This window comes from Gasterosteus aculeatus, chromosome 14 (assembly GCF_964276395.1).
Source record: "Gasterosteus aculeatus chromosome 14, fGasAcu3.hap1.1, whole genome shotgun sequence".
NCBI classification, from domain to species: domain Eukaryota; kingdom Metazoa; phylum Chordata; class Actinopteri; order Perciformes; family Gasterosteidae; genus Gasterosteus; species Gasterosteus aculeatus.
In genome coordinates this window covers 4,832,995-4,848,508 of record NC_135702.1, presented here as the reverse complement: position 1 = coordinate 4,848,508, position 15,514 = coordinate 4,832,995, and the positions used below count along the sequence as shown (strand labels likewise).

Below are 15,514 nucleotides of genomic sequence, written 5' to 3'. Positions count from 1 at the left end.
ATAAATAGAAAAATATAAATAAAAAAATTGTGGTGCAACCCAAGAAAAATCTCAAAGGAGCTCCGTGAACATCGGCGGAGAATTCAACACTTCTCTTGAACAGACATTGTTTATAGAATTTCTGTTTTGATTGATATCAGTTTTCTTCCCCTCAGCGGGGATTTTACAAACAGATGGAATGCTCCTCGTGTGAGAGCAGAACGGATTTGTGTGTGTGTGTGTGTGTGTGACCACGGTTTCATCATTCCAATGTACCAATTAAATTAGATAATTATTCATAATTACCCCAGGTTTGCATATTGGTACTAACAGGGAATGATACGCTTTGGTGTTAACTGATTAATTGAAAAATACTACTGTGATTATCTCAGGATGTTCATGTTTGGGTTTGCCAGATTTCTGCAGTCTGATTAATGTCAGACACACACAGACACACACACACACACTCACACACACACACACACACACATACACATACACACCGTACGTCACATTTTCAGAGGCACCCATGGGGAATAAATCAACTAGGGAGATAAATCATTTTTTAAATGAAGTGAGTAAATTCATAGAATTCTGCGCTAATACCCCCCCCCCCCCCCCCCTCTCCAGGGGGTAAGAATGTATTGTGCAGTAATAACTGACTGTTAAGGTCAACTCAACCGGGCATCGATTTCTGACCGCCTGGAAGCAATAATAGAGTAAAAGAGCCGACCCTGAGGTCGAGTACACCCACGTGGTCTTTGACCTTCTGACCTTCTGCTCATCACTGTAGATTAGGCTGCTATGGGACTTAATGAAGGGTAACAAATTACTGTTGAATCACAGTGGGTTTTAACGGTATCTTACAGTATTTCACAATAACTGTAACCTACATTACGTTTGTTTTTTTCAGATACACACTCATCAATCAAAAAGCAATCCGACAACATATTAGTTAATGTTCATATAAATACATACAACTTATGCCCAATTAATATGCATCAATCTAACCTGTCGATACCTCATCAGATTACGGTGGACTCACACCACGTTTAAAACTGTGCATCCCTGCGTGCAGCCTCATCTTCATTTAGGAACCATTAGGAACAATAGTCCCTAAAAAAGGACAAGGGACAGCAACGTTTCCCACATGTTGTGTCATTTTATTAATACATTTTCCCATAAATATTTGAAAAGCATTGGCACATTCAAAAAACTGCTGGTCTTCTTAGTACAAGGGGAACGTCTCTCCTTTTGTGAAGAAAAACAAAAGACGCACGAGAAGACTGTCAGTGGACAACTTGAACTCCGAGCGCTTTAAACATAAACAACAATCAAGGAGCGTGACGACATGGCGCACGTGGCACCGAGACGATGTCGGCCTAGGGGCTGTTTCGCGGCAGATCTCGCCGGTCGTTGAACATAACGGCCCCCGGAGGATAGAAGACGACGGCGGGCTCCTCCGGTGCGCTCGCGGGGACCGGCACCGGCCGCTGCTCGTCCATCGCCGGCTTTGTGGAGGCCGTGAACGGCCTTATTGTCGGCGAGGTCATCCGCCAGAAGAGTTTTTTCAGCGCTTTCCTGAACTCCCGGCGCATCAGGCAGTAGAGGACCGGGTTCAGGCAGCTGTTGGAGTGCGCCAGGCACACCGACACGGGGAACACGTACACCTGCGTGGTGTAGTACTCGTAACTGAAGTGAACCACGTTGAGTTTAATGAGGATGCCCCAGACTGTCAGAGCCTGGTTGGGCAGCCAGCAGAGGAAAAAGGATAAGACCACTATGGTCACAGACTTGGTGACCTTGGCGCGTCGTTTGGCGCTCGACGTGTTGATGTCTTTGGAGGTGATGGAGCGCAAAAGCAGCAGGTAGCAGGCGGAGATGATGCCCAGCGGCACCACGAACCCCAGCAGCACTTTCTGCGAGTGATACAACGCCAGCCAAAAGTGCGCGCTTCCGTCGGATTCCGGGAATTTGACGAGGCACAAGTCCTCGCCGGAGACGCTCACGGTGGTGGAGAAGACCGCGTGCGGCAGCGCGGCGGAGACGGCGGCGATCCAGATGAGGACGGTGATGCAGCGCGCGGGGCAGCAGCGCGGCCGCCGCCGCCTGCCCTTGAGCGCCGAGGCGAGCGACCAGTACCGCGTCACGCTCATAGCGGTGAGGAAAAACACGCTGGCGTACATGTTCATGGCCGTCACGTAGGAGACTATCTTGCACATCGCTTTGCCGAAAAGCCACGTGAAGTCCAGCACGTTCTCCACCGCCCAGAACGGCAGCGTCAGCACGAACTGGAAGTCCGTGAGCGCCAGGCAAGTTACGAAAAGGTTGATGGAGGATTTCTTCCACACCTGCTTGGACTTCATCAGGTACAGGACCAGCACGTTCCCAACCAAACCCAGCGCGCACACCAGCGAGTAGATGATGGAGATTATAATCCTCACCACGGCGGCGCCGTCTCCCGCAACATCCGTCTGGTTGAAGTCTGACAGGTGGAAGGAGTCGCCGTCACAGCTGCTGTTGGTGGTGTTGAAGATACAGCTGAGGCTGGTGTTTGCAGCGTGGACCGTCCCCGCTGAGCCTTCGTACTTGTCTCCTGACATGTTAACTTGAATCCCCGAGGAGGCTTCCTAAAGGCATGCCTGGATCCCAACCCTCACTATTCCAGGTGTTTGATGCATCCCTGAAAAGTTGCAGAGGAACAAAAAAGGTGCAGGTCTTTCTCTGAATGGAAATCAAATACCTGCTGCGTATCCCCGACAGGTGGCACGCGACGCTTTTAATCGGCGCTGTGCACACCGAATTGCGCTGCATGCGCTCTGCAAAAAGCGATCGGCTTAAGGAGTGTAGTGCGGGCAGTGCGCACGCATGCGTGCTCTTGGTGTTGCGCCCGCACAGAATTTCAGGGTGGATATTTGCCGTAGTCCAAAGAAACGAAGAAGATCGAAAGAGAGTGAAGATGAAGACGTGACAGCCCCCCCTACCCTCCCCTCCCCCCTATCTTTTTTCAATGACAGTTTAATTATCCGGGCAAACTTCCCCTTTCACTCCCTCAAAAATGAATAGATTGACAGATTCAGTTTGGATGCAAAACATGATGCATTGATTCAGTGCGCGGGAACATGACGCACATTCTGCCTCTTTCGCCGGTTGCAGATTAAAGGTAAATCCGCAACACATGTTGATCATGCGTTGAAAACGTCATGTGTAATCATCTTTAATGTACCTTTTACTTTGACCAATTCCCCTGCAGAAAACAACATGACAGAACATCTCCGAAGCTCCTGCAGCACAAGAATAGAAGAAAAACATATCTGATATCTGTTTTAATCACAACTCGCTATCACATTAATGATTTCCTATTTCTCCTTCTTGACAGCCAGAGTCATGAAGTGATTATTATACTGGCAGCAGCCACAATGCGTTTACCCAAACCACCCTTAAACCATCCATGACCAAAATGTCTCTTCAAAATTGATTCGGTTTACATGGATCCATTATGATCGTCACATCTGGCCACATCTGGCCACTTCTGGCTGTAGTAACGGTAATTGACAGAGGTCTGATGTTTGAACTGGACTTGCTTGTATAACATTCTATAGCTTATATGAAAAGTGAGTGTCAGAATAATATTTGTGACATTAACACCAGAAAAAAAGGTCCAGATTATTTACTAAAAACATAAATCCAGTCAACTCACTCTTAAAAGTGAAAATCCATAATCAAGAACAATGTAATTGTCAACAGTAAAAGTGCACATTATTCAAGCAGTGCGATTATTTTTACCATTGCAGATGTTTTAATGTCCTAAATGTGTCCTAAAGTAAACACTCAAAAAGGTTTTGAGCTGTTGGATTCAAATTTACAACAAACATGAACATATTCAGCGTTTGAAACATTGCACGATGTTACTTTACTGTTACTGTCTGCGTCCAGCATTTCAGAAGTTGGAGTTCTCCTGACCTCCAGTGTTGCTCGTGAAAACTACAAAAACGGCACACTTTTACACATATTGATTTCATCTGATACACACATACACACTGTGAGTTTATGGAAGAGTTTTTTATTTGCATTTCTATTACGTCTCCAAATCAAACATCTATCGCAGTCCGGCTGCTATCTGCTTTTCTTATCAGCCTGCAGACACCAACACTCATATAGAAACTAAAGGTATTCCTCAGCTGGAGGAGACATGTGCCACCTGCATGTAGGTCAAAGGATTATCCGGAGGAATAATGAAGTTTTATCGCTGTATGGAAATATATTCGCTTTCTTGCTTTAAGTTCACCATCAATTCTGTACGGTAAATATGAAGATCGGCACGTCAACATGAGTGGTGTCAATCCTCTCATCTAACATTCAGCAAGAAACTCCTCCTTTAAATGACTCTCTATCTCCTTAACTAGTTTTCCACCTGTTCACTTGTGATGCTCCATCGTCCATCCCTCCATCGTGATGGTGTCAATCTCCTCCGATCGAATCTTCACATGGTGGATGAGATGTAAGCGTGTTAGAACCGAGGGCCAAGTCAGATAGAGGATCACTTCGTCGTGCCAAAAGGGAGTCCGTCACAATGTGCCACGTGCCGATACTGCATTATGTTCACACCCTCACCCTGGAATGTGTTGGCTCCAGCACCAATATAACAACAGGAACCACGTGATGAGAGGGAGAGGGAGCATAATCCTCCTCTAATCTCAGCATGTCTTGCTCCTTTGTTCACTTTAACAATTTTGCAAATACTGCAGTTTAAAATTGACGCTGGAACAAAAGTGGCGGCAGGAACCGGAGACGTGTAAGTGGGACTGAGCATGAGTCAGCAGTATTGGCTCCCCAACTTGAGCTCGAGTAACTTTTCTTTGACTACGTGTTGTAGCGTTAAAGTTGAACCGCTACAACAGGGGGCTCATTGCAATAGAGTCTAAGTGTTTTATATTGAGACTTCACTGGCTCTGCCCTCCACCTTCTACATTTAGATGCAGTTGATATACACACAGATACACGGTTAAAACAACCCCACGGGAGGCTGGCGGTTTGGAAAGCGTCTTGTAGCAGTGGGGCACTCCCCCCCCCCCCCCTCCCGGTCGAGCCTCCACACACAGGCTCCGCTGTTCTGCCGCTGCAGCTCCGAGGCCGCTCGGCTCAAAATATACAGTTAAAAGGAGCCTCCTGCACAAGTTCTCCTTGTCCTCCTGCGACCTTGCGGTAGATTGAAGGCTCTGCTTGCATTGCTAATGTTGCTGAGTAACAGTATTCTGAAGCGGTTCGGGCATCGTAGACAGAAGATAAATAATGATGTTTGAGATGGGGTTCGATAGCTCAGCTAAGTGGGACTATGTAATATTGCACATATCAATACATTGAGTGATCTCTTGACATGAGACAGTGAAGTCCTCAAAAGGTCCCGTTCCTCTCATTTTTCAGTCAGTGTCCCCGACGCATACTAGTAACCTCATCAGCTATTATTACTCTGTCATTGTTTGTCATACTCGTTTATTACTGGCTGCCAGATGCGGGTCTCGCGGCTTTTTCCGACATAGCAACAACTGATTAAGTCAGCAGCCACCAGCTCTTGTTGCTCCGCGGCAACGGAAACAACAGCGTCCAGCGTCGTCAGTGAGCGTCATCTACAATCGGCGTTCTTTTGTTTTCTTTGTTCTGAAGCTTCATCAAACATCCACACAAGGCCACACTTTAAGAGGAGGGTGCAGACTCCGGCTCTCCAGCTTGATGTAACTCGACCTCTGTGGACAAATGTCCCTTCTCCGGGCCTCAGTCCTGTCCTGCACAGAGGGACCCCGGGGGGCCCACTGCCACGGGAGCAGCTGTCCCACGGAGGACATAGTCCCGCTCGTCTACAACAATCCTTAGGCTTTTGCTCACTTCTCACACGGCGTGTGTGTGCGGCGGCTCTGCAGAGTCTGCCGTTGGAGAGGCGGGTGTCTCGCCGGTGTCCATCATGCGGAGCTTCTCCATCCCGTTCCTCGGCTCTTCTTCTTCCCTCCGTCTTCGCCTACGCCACCACGACCTGCACCTGCGACTGATGGAGAGCACATTTGTATGCAGGGCAAAGAAACCAGCTGTTCATTAATCATGCTTCAGTTGTGAATGAACAGGTCAATGACACGGGGGAAAAAATATCGATATTCTCCCCGAGATCTGGCCAAGACAGTGAGTGAACCCATTATCACACGGTTCCTTTCACTCCATTCCACACAACGGTGAATCAATTTTCTTTCTCTGGCAAAAAGCACAAAAGCTTACTGTGAACAAAAGCAGATGAACACAATGACGAGAATGAGGAAAACAAGCCCCGCGATGAGGCAGGCAATTATGATTTGACGTTTCTCTCCTATCCGCCAGTCCAGATCCAGATATTCACAGCGGGAGCCGATGTAGCCCTGGTGACACCTGACACAAGGGGGGGAGGTACTCGAGTTAGTTTGATTCTTCTCTCCTGGATTTCTCCTTCTCAGGCTCTTTTCGCAGCCACACTTTTATGGATGGTCCTTATCTGCGGCAGACGTCTCATACCTGCACGACGGGGCCTTCTGTTCTTTAACGTAACGACACTCCCCGTGGATGCAGTAGTGTGTTAGTTCCTCGGGACAACTGGAGAAGTGGTCGTTCCACTGGCCCGTATCCGTTGCGTCTGCTGGAGAAAGAAAAGTTAGGCCGTTTAAAATCGTTTTCGGGAAATGGTCGCGATCAGGGATTCCAGTACAAAAGCAATTCCACCATCTGCACAATATAGTGAACAGTGAAAGCCTGACTTATGAGAGGAGCAGTTACAGCTATTTCTGTAGGTGTGTCCCATTCTGTCAGCTTACACCCTGACTTTTGGCACGGCTCGATGGTATAAATAGCCCGTTTGCAATATGATCCTAAGAGAAGTCCTGATGAATCATTGCAAACGAGAAAACGCAGCGATGGGCCGTAATGCTGAACTTTTGACCCCAGCGTGACACATAGTGCTTCTCGCGCTGCACGCTATCTTTACAGCGCGTCACCTTTGAAAATGAGCCTGTAAAGGAATACTGCTGTTCAGGCTCTCTCATTAATCAGAGCCCCAGTTGTTAACCGAAACATGAGACGAGGTCCGCCGACCGTGGCCGCGTTGTTGAAAAGGAAAATATCCAGTTACGGAGTTCAGACGAATAGTCCGGTACACGTTTATTTGTGTTCTTGGTGAGACGTCGACGGAACTCATATAAAAGGACACTTTAACAAGTGTTGAACCATCCATGAAACGGCCACCGTAAAGACCTCAAAGCAACGATTCATCACGCCGCCCTGCTCCCCTCCCCCGCGCCACCTGTCCATATGTACCTGTGCAGTTGTCTCTGTTGCCATGGCGATGGCAGGGGGACTCGGTTCGATTGGCAGACTCGGCGGTGGCATTCCATTCTGCCAGGGAGTATTTGCATAAGGCCAGAGCTGCAGCCAGAGACACAAACAAAAAGCCCATCACACACACACACACACACACGACCGCAACAAACAAATACGTGCACAACTGTGCAAACATTTGAACAACATTGCATATAAAGAAGACATGAAAAACACATGACCACAATCTGAGGTATTAAACAACGGCCACTGCGTCACAGGACTTTTAAGCGTTGGAGATTTATTTTGTTCACGCCCACTTTTTTCTTCTTTTCTTTCTTCTTTTCACACACACACACGCACACACACACACACTTTTAAAATATATTAACAGACCTTGTCATACATAAACTTTACCGCCGGCTCAGTACATTTTTACATACATGAGGATAGTGTCATGTTGCACTTAATTGCACGTTGGGGAGGAGTGTTTTGACAATGATCACAGTATTCAATAATTAACTGGAATCTACTGTATAAAAATAGCTCATAGGAGGATCGCTGCATTTAAAGCGGCATTACACATGGATGATGAAAAGATGCGATAGCAATGGGAAATAAGATAAAAAACAAACTCACACGAAGCCATTTTAACACTATACGTCCCTCAGGACGAACAACGTTATCACGTTGAAAATAACAGTCATATGTCAATGTCAATTTGCCAAGCGAGTGTTTACAACCAACAAGAAGAGAAAGTGAACAGGGTGAAAGAGCCGTAAACCTCACCTGTTGCTATCAGGACATGAAGTCTGCACACCTGGGCCATCTCCTCACTTGATAAAAGCGCTTCTCCGGAACGTGAAAGTCCACGGTCATTGACTGATAGAGATGAAACCAGATCAATCCTTCCTCACAGGTTGTCGACCTTTGAAAAAGGTGTGGACGAGCAGTGGAAGTTCCCCAGTGGTGATTCGTGTCGTGGTCCTTCATTGATGGTAGTTTGGCTCGTGGTCATCCAGGAAAGCTTGAGGCGAGAGCTCACACACACACACACACACACACAGCCCAAAGTAACTCTGTCTGGACTCCGACTGGACTGCAGCGTGCATGCGTGTTTGTGCGTTGTGTGTGTGTGTGTGTGTGTGAGAGAGTAGATTTAAAAAGGGGTGGAACTGAAAGCCAACTCCGCTCTCTGCTCCCCGCCCACACCTTTAAAGGAGAGTAGGAGCTGTGCAGATTGTTTCCTCCTCACGTCATACCTGGCTTTCCCTTTCATTGATGATCAACAGCAGACCAGCAAAGCAGATTAGGGCCCATTTATATTTCCCCTTGTGTTCAAATGGTTACAACTAATACTTTTGGAAGGAAGTATTAGTTGTATTGTACTTTCCACTCCACTTTTTTAGCAATTAATTTGACAAAATTGGATTTACAAAAAAAAAACATATGCTTAGGTTATAAAATATTAAGCATTAATACGTTATTGTATGAAAATGCCTAAAATCCTCTTCCAATAAATCAGCAATAAAGGTATTTTAATATAGTCTGTAGTGTAACACAAGGACTGTTGTTCTAAATTGAGTACAAGTACAAACATGGAACACCTACATTTAGCTGATTATACTTTACACTTCTTCCTGGCTGCGCTGTTCTGGGAGAAATGAAGCCAGATATTTTCTGTCCTGGAGACGTGACCAGCAGATGGCATAAGCTGACAAACACATTAAATTACAAACATGACACCTTGAATCAAACTCGGGATGAAGCTATGGTTTATAAACTTGTCTCATAGCGTGACGATGACCTAATTTGCACATGAGAGGGGAAAGAAAAGATGAGAAATGTGTTTTGCATTTCCTCGACGAATCAATTGATTGGTGAAAAAGCATTTAAACATTTAAAACTTTAATCTTTTTAAAGCTCCAGACTCGTGACTGACTGGCTGTTGTCTTCATCTACAAATATGAATACAATGAACACAGACATCTATAAATAGAACATGATTCATGATGTCTATTATATGTCACACTCTATTGAGTGATGTTTTATTCATAATCATGGCCTTGAGCTCGTAAATAAGTTTATAGAAGCTCAAAGGGTGAGTGAAGTGTGGCTCTCTGCTGGATGTCTGCAGTCTGGAACAGGAAGACACGGTTTCCCTTCTCTCTGCTCCCAACTTAGACTGAACTCCAGGAAGCTGCAAGAGATTCCCAGGCATGATTCAAACATCCGCTTTGTAAAGTCCATAGAAGATTACTTTTACACAAAGGGGAGAACACTCGTATAAAGCACTAGTCCACAAAGGTTATATAAATAGAGACTTTAATATGTAAATACTGTCGTAGCCGAACACGAAGAACATATAATATCTTTCTAATAAAAGTTGTTACGAAGGGGATTGTTTCATCCGGGAGTGAGGCGCCACAGTTGTGTCCACTTCCTCTGCAAACAAAAAGAGCAAGCAAAGAAAGAGAGCAAATGTTTTTTATTCCTCGTTTCAAATTCTTACATACTAAAAAAGAAGTATGTCACTGATAAACCGGGGCGGTGCACTGACCGTCACACTACAGCACAGGAGCGAGGCTCCCTGAAGGGGTTGCTGCCCGCGGGGACGCCCACCAGCAGGGCGTCTTTGCCTGCGTTCTGCAGACAGTACTGCTGGAGCTCTGCAGCCGCCTGGGACACCTGGGAGGACAATCACGGGACCAATGGAGTGACATGTTGTGTTCCTACGTGAAGGATTTGTGCATGATGACGTTCCGCCACGCTCGTATGGATCAGTCACAACAATGAATGAATTGATGCTTTTGAGTTCCTTATAAAAGAACTGTTGGACATTTGAAGTAGCATTTAAAAATACAAACAAAAGACATGTGTAAAGGGCAGCTGAACAGAAGATGAAAGTTAAAAGGTATAAAACAAGCAACTGCAGGACATTTGAAGTACAGCGTAGGCGATTAATAAAACAAAGTAATTATAGTCACAGTGAGTGCGACAAAAAATCTTATTGCAAAACATTACCATGATTATTTAATACAAACACACTTTACAAAGACCTGAATCTGATCAAGTCTATGAAAGAGTTGTGAGTAAATGTATTTTTAAATGTTTAATTGATAACTTAGTGTTCCAAACTAATCCACTGAACCACGAGTTGGTCGTTGATGAATCAATACAAAAATAAAAGCCAAAACTTCTACTTATATATGTATATATATTGCATCAACAAGCGCAGAAATGTAACACATTCAAACAAAGCAATACAAACTAACTAGTAAACCTCAAACCCTCATATTCTTTAGATTTATAATATATTTATTTTCATAATAAAAAATAATAGTCATCTTTACCTTTATTCTCTCCACGCTGGCCTCGAGCCGCAGTTGTTCCACCAGCCGTCGCATGCTGCTTAAATTGGAATTAGAGGTCATGTTGGAGGAAATAGTTTTGGGGAAAGGAGAATTCCTGGTAAAGAAAAAAAGTCCCCTTCAGTCTTTCAACACAGGAGCAAAGTGCACTAATGGGCAGCGAGACGCTGGAGGACCAAGACTGACCGCGTCTCCTTCCAAATGACCTCAGTCCACTTCAGGAGGAGAGGTGAGAAAAAACGCTGGCTTTGATACACTCATTCAAGAATTTAGACGTATTCATCTTGTTGTAAATTGCAGTAAAAAAGTAAAGTGTCAGGAGGAAGCACCGAGGACAAAGGACGAGGAAATGAAAGAGGAGGAAAAGTGGGAGAGACAGGATGAGGAGGGCACGTTAGATCGCCCTCCTCCGCTCTGTTTCCTACCTCCTCTACCTTGTTTGGCTTTACAAATGGGAGGATGTGAAGGGAGGAGGCGAAGAACTCGAGAGAGTAAAGGAGAAAGAGGAGGAGGAGAAGGGGGAGGATGGTTGGGACCCAGAGGAGCCAGTGAGTTATTGTCTTAAGAAGGAAAAGGAAAGAGGATAGGAGTTGGGGTACGGTGCAGGTGTGCACTTATGGTCAAGTTAGCGTTCACAAATAGTCACACAAGTTACACTTTTTGTAGGTTATATCATTACAAATAAGCCAATATTAAAAAGGTTGTGTACCAACATGAAAATGTCATTCTTACATGCACAGTTAGCAATGAGGTTCGGGTTACAGCCTACAAACCGTATGTCTGTTACTATTAGGAAATAATAATAGAAATACCTTTTAAGAAGTTACTTTTATTATTTCAAGTAAATACACAAGATTAACCAGATATAATACAAATGTTGTTAGTAACATAATAGTAACTAATACTGCCATTAAACGTTTTTAAGAAGCCAACAGATGTCAGTTGGGATGTTTTGTTCCTCTGCGCATGCGCGTCTCCAGGTTGCCTGAAAGTGCTGTGAAGTGTCGTGCTGAAGCTAGCATGCGAGCATGCGAGCAGCGTTGGTAAAGAAACCCACGTGGCTAATGAACTACAAGACGGGCTGCGGCTCCTCATTGGTCCGCGGGTGATTAAGGAACCGGATTGGCTGTAAGTAGCTTTGTGACGGACGGTAAACGTCACGTGACCGCGCCTCCACTTCTCTCCTCAAGGGTCGAGATACCGACAGCGACGGCGACAGAAAATGAGCTAAAAAAGCGACACCCGAGAGCCGCGTCATAGCCGACATGGTGGAGGTGTTCACCGGGCGGACCCTGGTGAACAAAGACGGCGAGCTGGTCGACCCGGACGAGGCGCTGAGGAACAAAGTGGTGGGCATCTACTTCTCCGCCGGGTGGTGTCCGCCGTGCCGGGACTTCACCCCCGTCCTGTGCGACTTCTACACGGAGCTGGTGGAGGAGAGCGACCCGCCGGCGCAGCTGGAGATCGTCTTCGTCTCGTCCGACAAGTCGACGGACGACATGGTGGAGTATTACCACGACGCGCACGGGGACTGGCTGGCTTTGCCCTGGACGGACGAGTACAAGCAGTGAGCGGCTCGCCGTTTTATTTATTTATTTATTTATTTATTTATAGTTCTCGCGCAGCGTTAAACGGCTTATGTGAAATGCTTAAACGGGTCACCCTGCGAGGGATTAGCTGACACACCGTGTCCCGTTTCATTCAATGTGTTTTACCAGCTAAAAGTAACACAAGTAGTCAATGGCATGTCGGCGATGTGGTGTTCTGTGTTACTCGTTGATTGTAACTTTGTCGTTTATGTTCGTTGTGGCTTTATCCTTTGCTCGCCTGTCGCCTAACGCTAGGTATATAGAGATAAGAAAATGTCTCATTTAGTCTAAACCAACAGCCAAAAATCCTCATATATTAATTTTCACAGTAGGAACGTTAAATAAATGACATTTGCACGGATGGCACCTCAAAACTTTGAAACAATAAATTCCACCGTCAATCACTTCCTCTAATTATTTCAGTTTTACTTTATTGTGTGCTCAATAAAGTAAGAAAGATTTATTTATTTGCATCCACATTTGCCACTAACAAGTCAGCAAACACAGTTCTTGGGCTAAACACAAGTAAACATGACACATTGAAAAAACGTTCATCCAATCCCATCCAAAAATCCAATCATAAGGAAAATAAGAAAATACTACACAAAGCTTAGCTTAGCAACACAACAGTATTTTGAAACCATCACAATAAATGTAATCCATAAAGTTATCCTTCTATATACTGTATTTACTAGACTAGACTAAAACTGCAACAATAAGTTCATCAACAAATATTTGTCTTTTTGTCACATACATGATGGTAAACAGAACATCTGTGTGCTTCCTAGCGACAGTCCGATAAAACAAGCCACTTAAAAACATCACTTATGGACTTTGACACTGATATTATAACACACATTTCTCAATATTTGCTGAAATTCTAAGAGCAAAAAGATAATCGAAGAGGAGATATCGACACACTTTGTGTTAATGGAGAAAATCCTCATTCTTTTTTCTATTTTTTTGTAAATCATGAAATTTGAAATAATCTTGTGGCCATTTGTGTCCGATACAAAGAAGTACATGAGTAGACATCTGAAACCCACATGGAGTGTAAATATCACGGTAAAGTACAAGTACCCCACATGTGCACTTGAGGAGCAGAGCAGCAACTCTTCCAGATGTTCGTTGAGTGATGAAAGCCTTTTCTCCTTGTCTCTCTCCTCGCTCAGTGAGTTGAAGCAGCGCTACAAGATCACGGCGGTGCCCAAGCTGGTGATCGTGAAGCAGAGCGGCGACGTCATCACGGACAAAGGCCGCAAACAGATCCGGGACCGAGGCCTGGCGTGCTTCAGGTCCTGGCTGGAGGCCGCCGAAATCTTCCAGAACTTCAAGGGTTAGGGAACGAAGACGAGGGGGGGGGGGGGGCGCGTGCAAGCGAGGGCTGCCGCGGCAGAGAGTCGAAGAAAACTATCCGGAACAGAATATAATTTACTTCTTGAGCACTCTAAAGTCCTTTCAAATGAAACGCGTCAACGAGGGTTTGACGAGAAAAAGGTTCCAAAAAGCTTCTTTTAAACATTCTATGCATCTAAGACAAACCTCAGGCATATGTGAAAAATGATTTGCGTTAAGGAAGTTATGCATTTAGTTTGAATACTACAAGCCAGTTACAGTAGTTGTTTTTTTTGGAATAGACTGGAATAGACAGTTAAACCTTTCTATAGGAGGTGTCTTAAATAAGCTTTTGTATATTTAACGTTTGACTTGTAGTTCTACTTTGAGCTGCCAGTGTATTTTTGACCTTGTATTTATTTAAATGGTTATTAAAATATATATATTCTGAGATGTATTGTCATATCTCACGTTTCTACTTTAATGTCAAGCAGCCTGTGCATTGGTCCCGTGTTTTTAGGAACAAAACAACAAATTCCCCGTTGCCTCGTTAAGAAGAAGTAAGCCCGCGGGACGTTGTTTCCAACACGCGTGCACGCTCACATCCTCCCTCCTAATTGCCTCCTTTCCCCTTGTGCGCGCTGACGAGGCTGTTCTCGCTTGGTACGCGCGTTAGGCAGAGTTTGGCAGAGGCCGGTCTCTCAAGCACCCGTCTGCTTTGTAGAATCCAATGCTGCTTCAGAGGACGCCAGGTGAAGGCCCCCCGAGGCCTCGTTCAGAGTTCTCAGAGGACTTCCGAATTTCACAGTCAGTCCCTGGATTAAAGGATGCAGCTGTTAACAGTAAAGGACGGATGTGGAAAAGGCCTTAAATAGGCAGAAGACAACCTATAACTTTATTGATATACTGGCGTCATTTCTCTGGTGCACAAGATGCAGTGTCAGAGTTCACCAGGTGGGGTCACTGTTGTGTCATTTATGAGAATAACAGGATTTATATATTTATTGTTGAGCGTAGTTTGCCCTGATCAGCTCAAAGTTGTTACAAAAATGTGACCCATTTTCTAGAGTGCAATTTTGAGGTACGTGTTCACAACTTTTTCCATTCACTTAATACGTCTGTGCCGATTCAAATTGGGAACACAGAATGTAATCAGCAGACGAATGATAATGAATTAAGACGATATTGGTGCCTAGCAGGGAGTCCCCCCTCTGAAATAATAATCCCACCATCTAATCCAGTAATATGTCTATTATTCTGAAAAATGTGTAATATGTTAGTTCTTTTACTTCTAACAACGTATTTACACGGTTGAAATAAGCAAATAACCACACAACCATAACACACAATTCACTTGAGACCACAGTGGGTACAGTCTTCTCCCCAGTAGAACCACCAGTAGTTTAGATCAGGATGGATCTTTTTTTGTGTGTGTGTCGACTTGGACATTAATTGGAGTCAGTCGGACTTCTTGTCTTTACAAGTGAAAGGCAGCAGTGTTTCCTGCCGGTGTAACGGCGTCTTGAACATACAAACAAGGCTGTCTTTATGTCGGAGCCGGGCGGGAGGGCGGCGCAGAGCTGCGCGGACCGGCGGACCCTCCACCCAGAGAGCGCCTCCATCAGGCGCGCCGCGGTGACCTCGAGAACTTCCGCCGTGGCGCTTCAAAATAAGACTCCTCTTTGTTGATAAATCAGGAATATTCCTGTCGTATAGTTTATTTATTAGAATTGTTTTTAAGCGTCATTGGGATTTAATTTAATGTTTCAAGTCAACCAAATCTCACATTACCTGTTTAAAAAAACATGGATAAAAATATATATTATCATACTATTTCCGTGATTGGTGTTGACAGCGGACTACTTTTTTGGAAATACAAATGGCGGTCAAAATATATACATTTAGACCTCT

At 44.9% G+C, this 15,514-nt stretch overlaps 4 protein-coding genes across 5 annotated transcripts; 1 reads left to right on the top strand and 3 right to left on the bottom strand.

The window, feature by feature from the left end:
- Nucleotides 1–1,121: 1,121 nt before the first annotated feature.
- Nucleotides 1,122–3,176, bottom strand: rxfp3 (relaxin family peptide receptor 3). Its single transcript, XM_040197220.2, has one exon. The coding sequence runs from the start codon at nucleotides 2,580–2,582 to the stop codon at nucleotides 1,362–1,364; it is 1,221 nt and encodes a 406-aa protein (XP_040053154.1). The 5' UTR covers nucleotides 2,583–3,176; the 3' UTR covers nucleotides 1,122–1,361.
- Nucleotides 3,177–4,026: 850 nt separating this feature from the next.
- On the bottom strand, nucleotides 4,027–9,054 carry btc (betacellulin, epidermal growth factor family member). Of its 2 annotated transcripts, none has more exons than XM_040197222.2 (5): nucleotides 8,098–9,054; nucleotides 7,309–7,416; nucleotides 6,514–6,634; nucleotides 6,244–6,390; nucleotides 4,027–6,019 (listed from the first exon to the last, which is right to left on the bottom strand). In XM_040197222.2, exons 1-5 carry the CDS (start codon nucleotides 8,135–8,137, stop codon nucleotides 5,866–5,868), a joined length of 570 nt encoding a protein of 189 aa, XP_040053156.2. In that variant the 5' UTR covers nucleotides 8,138–9,054; the 3' UTR covers nucleotides 4,027–5,865. The 2 variants fall into 2 exon arrangements, with proteins under 2 accessions (XP_040053156.2, XP_040053157.2); XM_040197223.2 differs by having other exon boundaries at nucleotides 6,514–6,631.
- Nucleotides 9,055–9,619: 565 nt separating this feature from the next.
- gng10 (guanine nucleotide binding protein (G protein), gamma 10) lies at nucleotides 9,620–11,102 on the bottom strand. Its single transcript, XM_040197226.2, has 4 exons — nucleotides 10,866–11,102; nucleotides 10,662–10,776; nucleotides 9,869–9,996; nucleotides 9,620–9,753 (listed from the first exon to the last, which is right to left on the bottom strand). Exons 2-3 carry the CDS (start codon nucleotides 10,740–10,742, stop codon nucleotides 9,871–9,873), a joined length of 207 nt encoding a protein of 68 aa, XP_040053160.1. The 5' UTR covers nucleotides 10,743–10,776; nucleotides 10,866–11,102; the 3' UTR covers nucleotides 9,620–9,753; nucleotides 9,869–9,870.
- A 400-nt stretch (nucleotides 11,103–11,502) lies between these two features.
- On the top strand, nucleotides 11,503–14,054 carry nxnl2 (nucleoredoxin like 2). The gene is made up of 2 exons (XM_040197224.2): nucleotides 11,503–12,246; nucleotides 13,441–14,054. The coding sequence occupies exons 1-2, from the start codon at nucleotides 11,945–11,947 to the stop codon at nucleotides 13,607–13,609; spliced, it is 471 nt and encodes a 156-aa protein (XP_040053158.1). The 5' UTR covers nucleotides 11,503–11,944; the 3' UTR covers nucleotides 13,610–14,054.
- The last annotated feature ends 1,460 nt before the right edge of the window (nucleotides 14,055–15,514 follow it).

Bases quoted from the DNA above. Each gene is read 5' to 3' on its own strand.
- rxfp3 (XM_040197220.2), bottom strand. From the start codon at position 2,582: ATGTCAGGAGACAAGTACGAAGGCTCAGCGGGGACGGTCCACGCTGCA.
- btc (XM_040197222.2), bottom strand. From the start codon at position 8,137: ATGGCCCAGGTGTGCAGACTTCATGTCCTGATAGCAACAG. The intron at 6,635-7,308 runs GTACATATGGAC...TTCTTTCTCCAG, and splicing joins CAACAGAGACAACTGCACAG to CAGACGCAACGGATACGGGC. The intron at 6,020-6,243 runs GTAAGCTTTTGT...GCTCTCCATCAG, and splicing joins TTCATCTGCTTTTGTTCACA to TCGCAGGTGCAGGTCGTGGT.
- gng10 (XM_040197226.2), bottom strand. From the start codon at position 10,742: ATGACCTCTAATTCCAATTTAAGCAGCATGCGACGGCTGGTGGAACAA. The intron at 9,997-10,661 runs GTAAAGATGACT...TTGTCCTCCCAG, and splicing joins CCAGCGTGGAGAGAATAAAG to GTGTCCCAGGCGGCTGCAGA.
- nxnl2 (XM_040197224.2), top strand. From the start codon at position 11,945: ATGGTGGAGGTGTTCACCGGGCGGACCCTGGTGAACAAAGACGGCGAG. The intron at 12,247-13,440 runs GTGAGCGGCTCG...CTCCTCGCTCAG, and splicing joins TGGACGGACGAGTACAAGCA to TGAGTTGAAGCAGCGCTACA.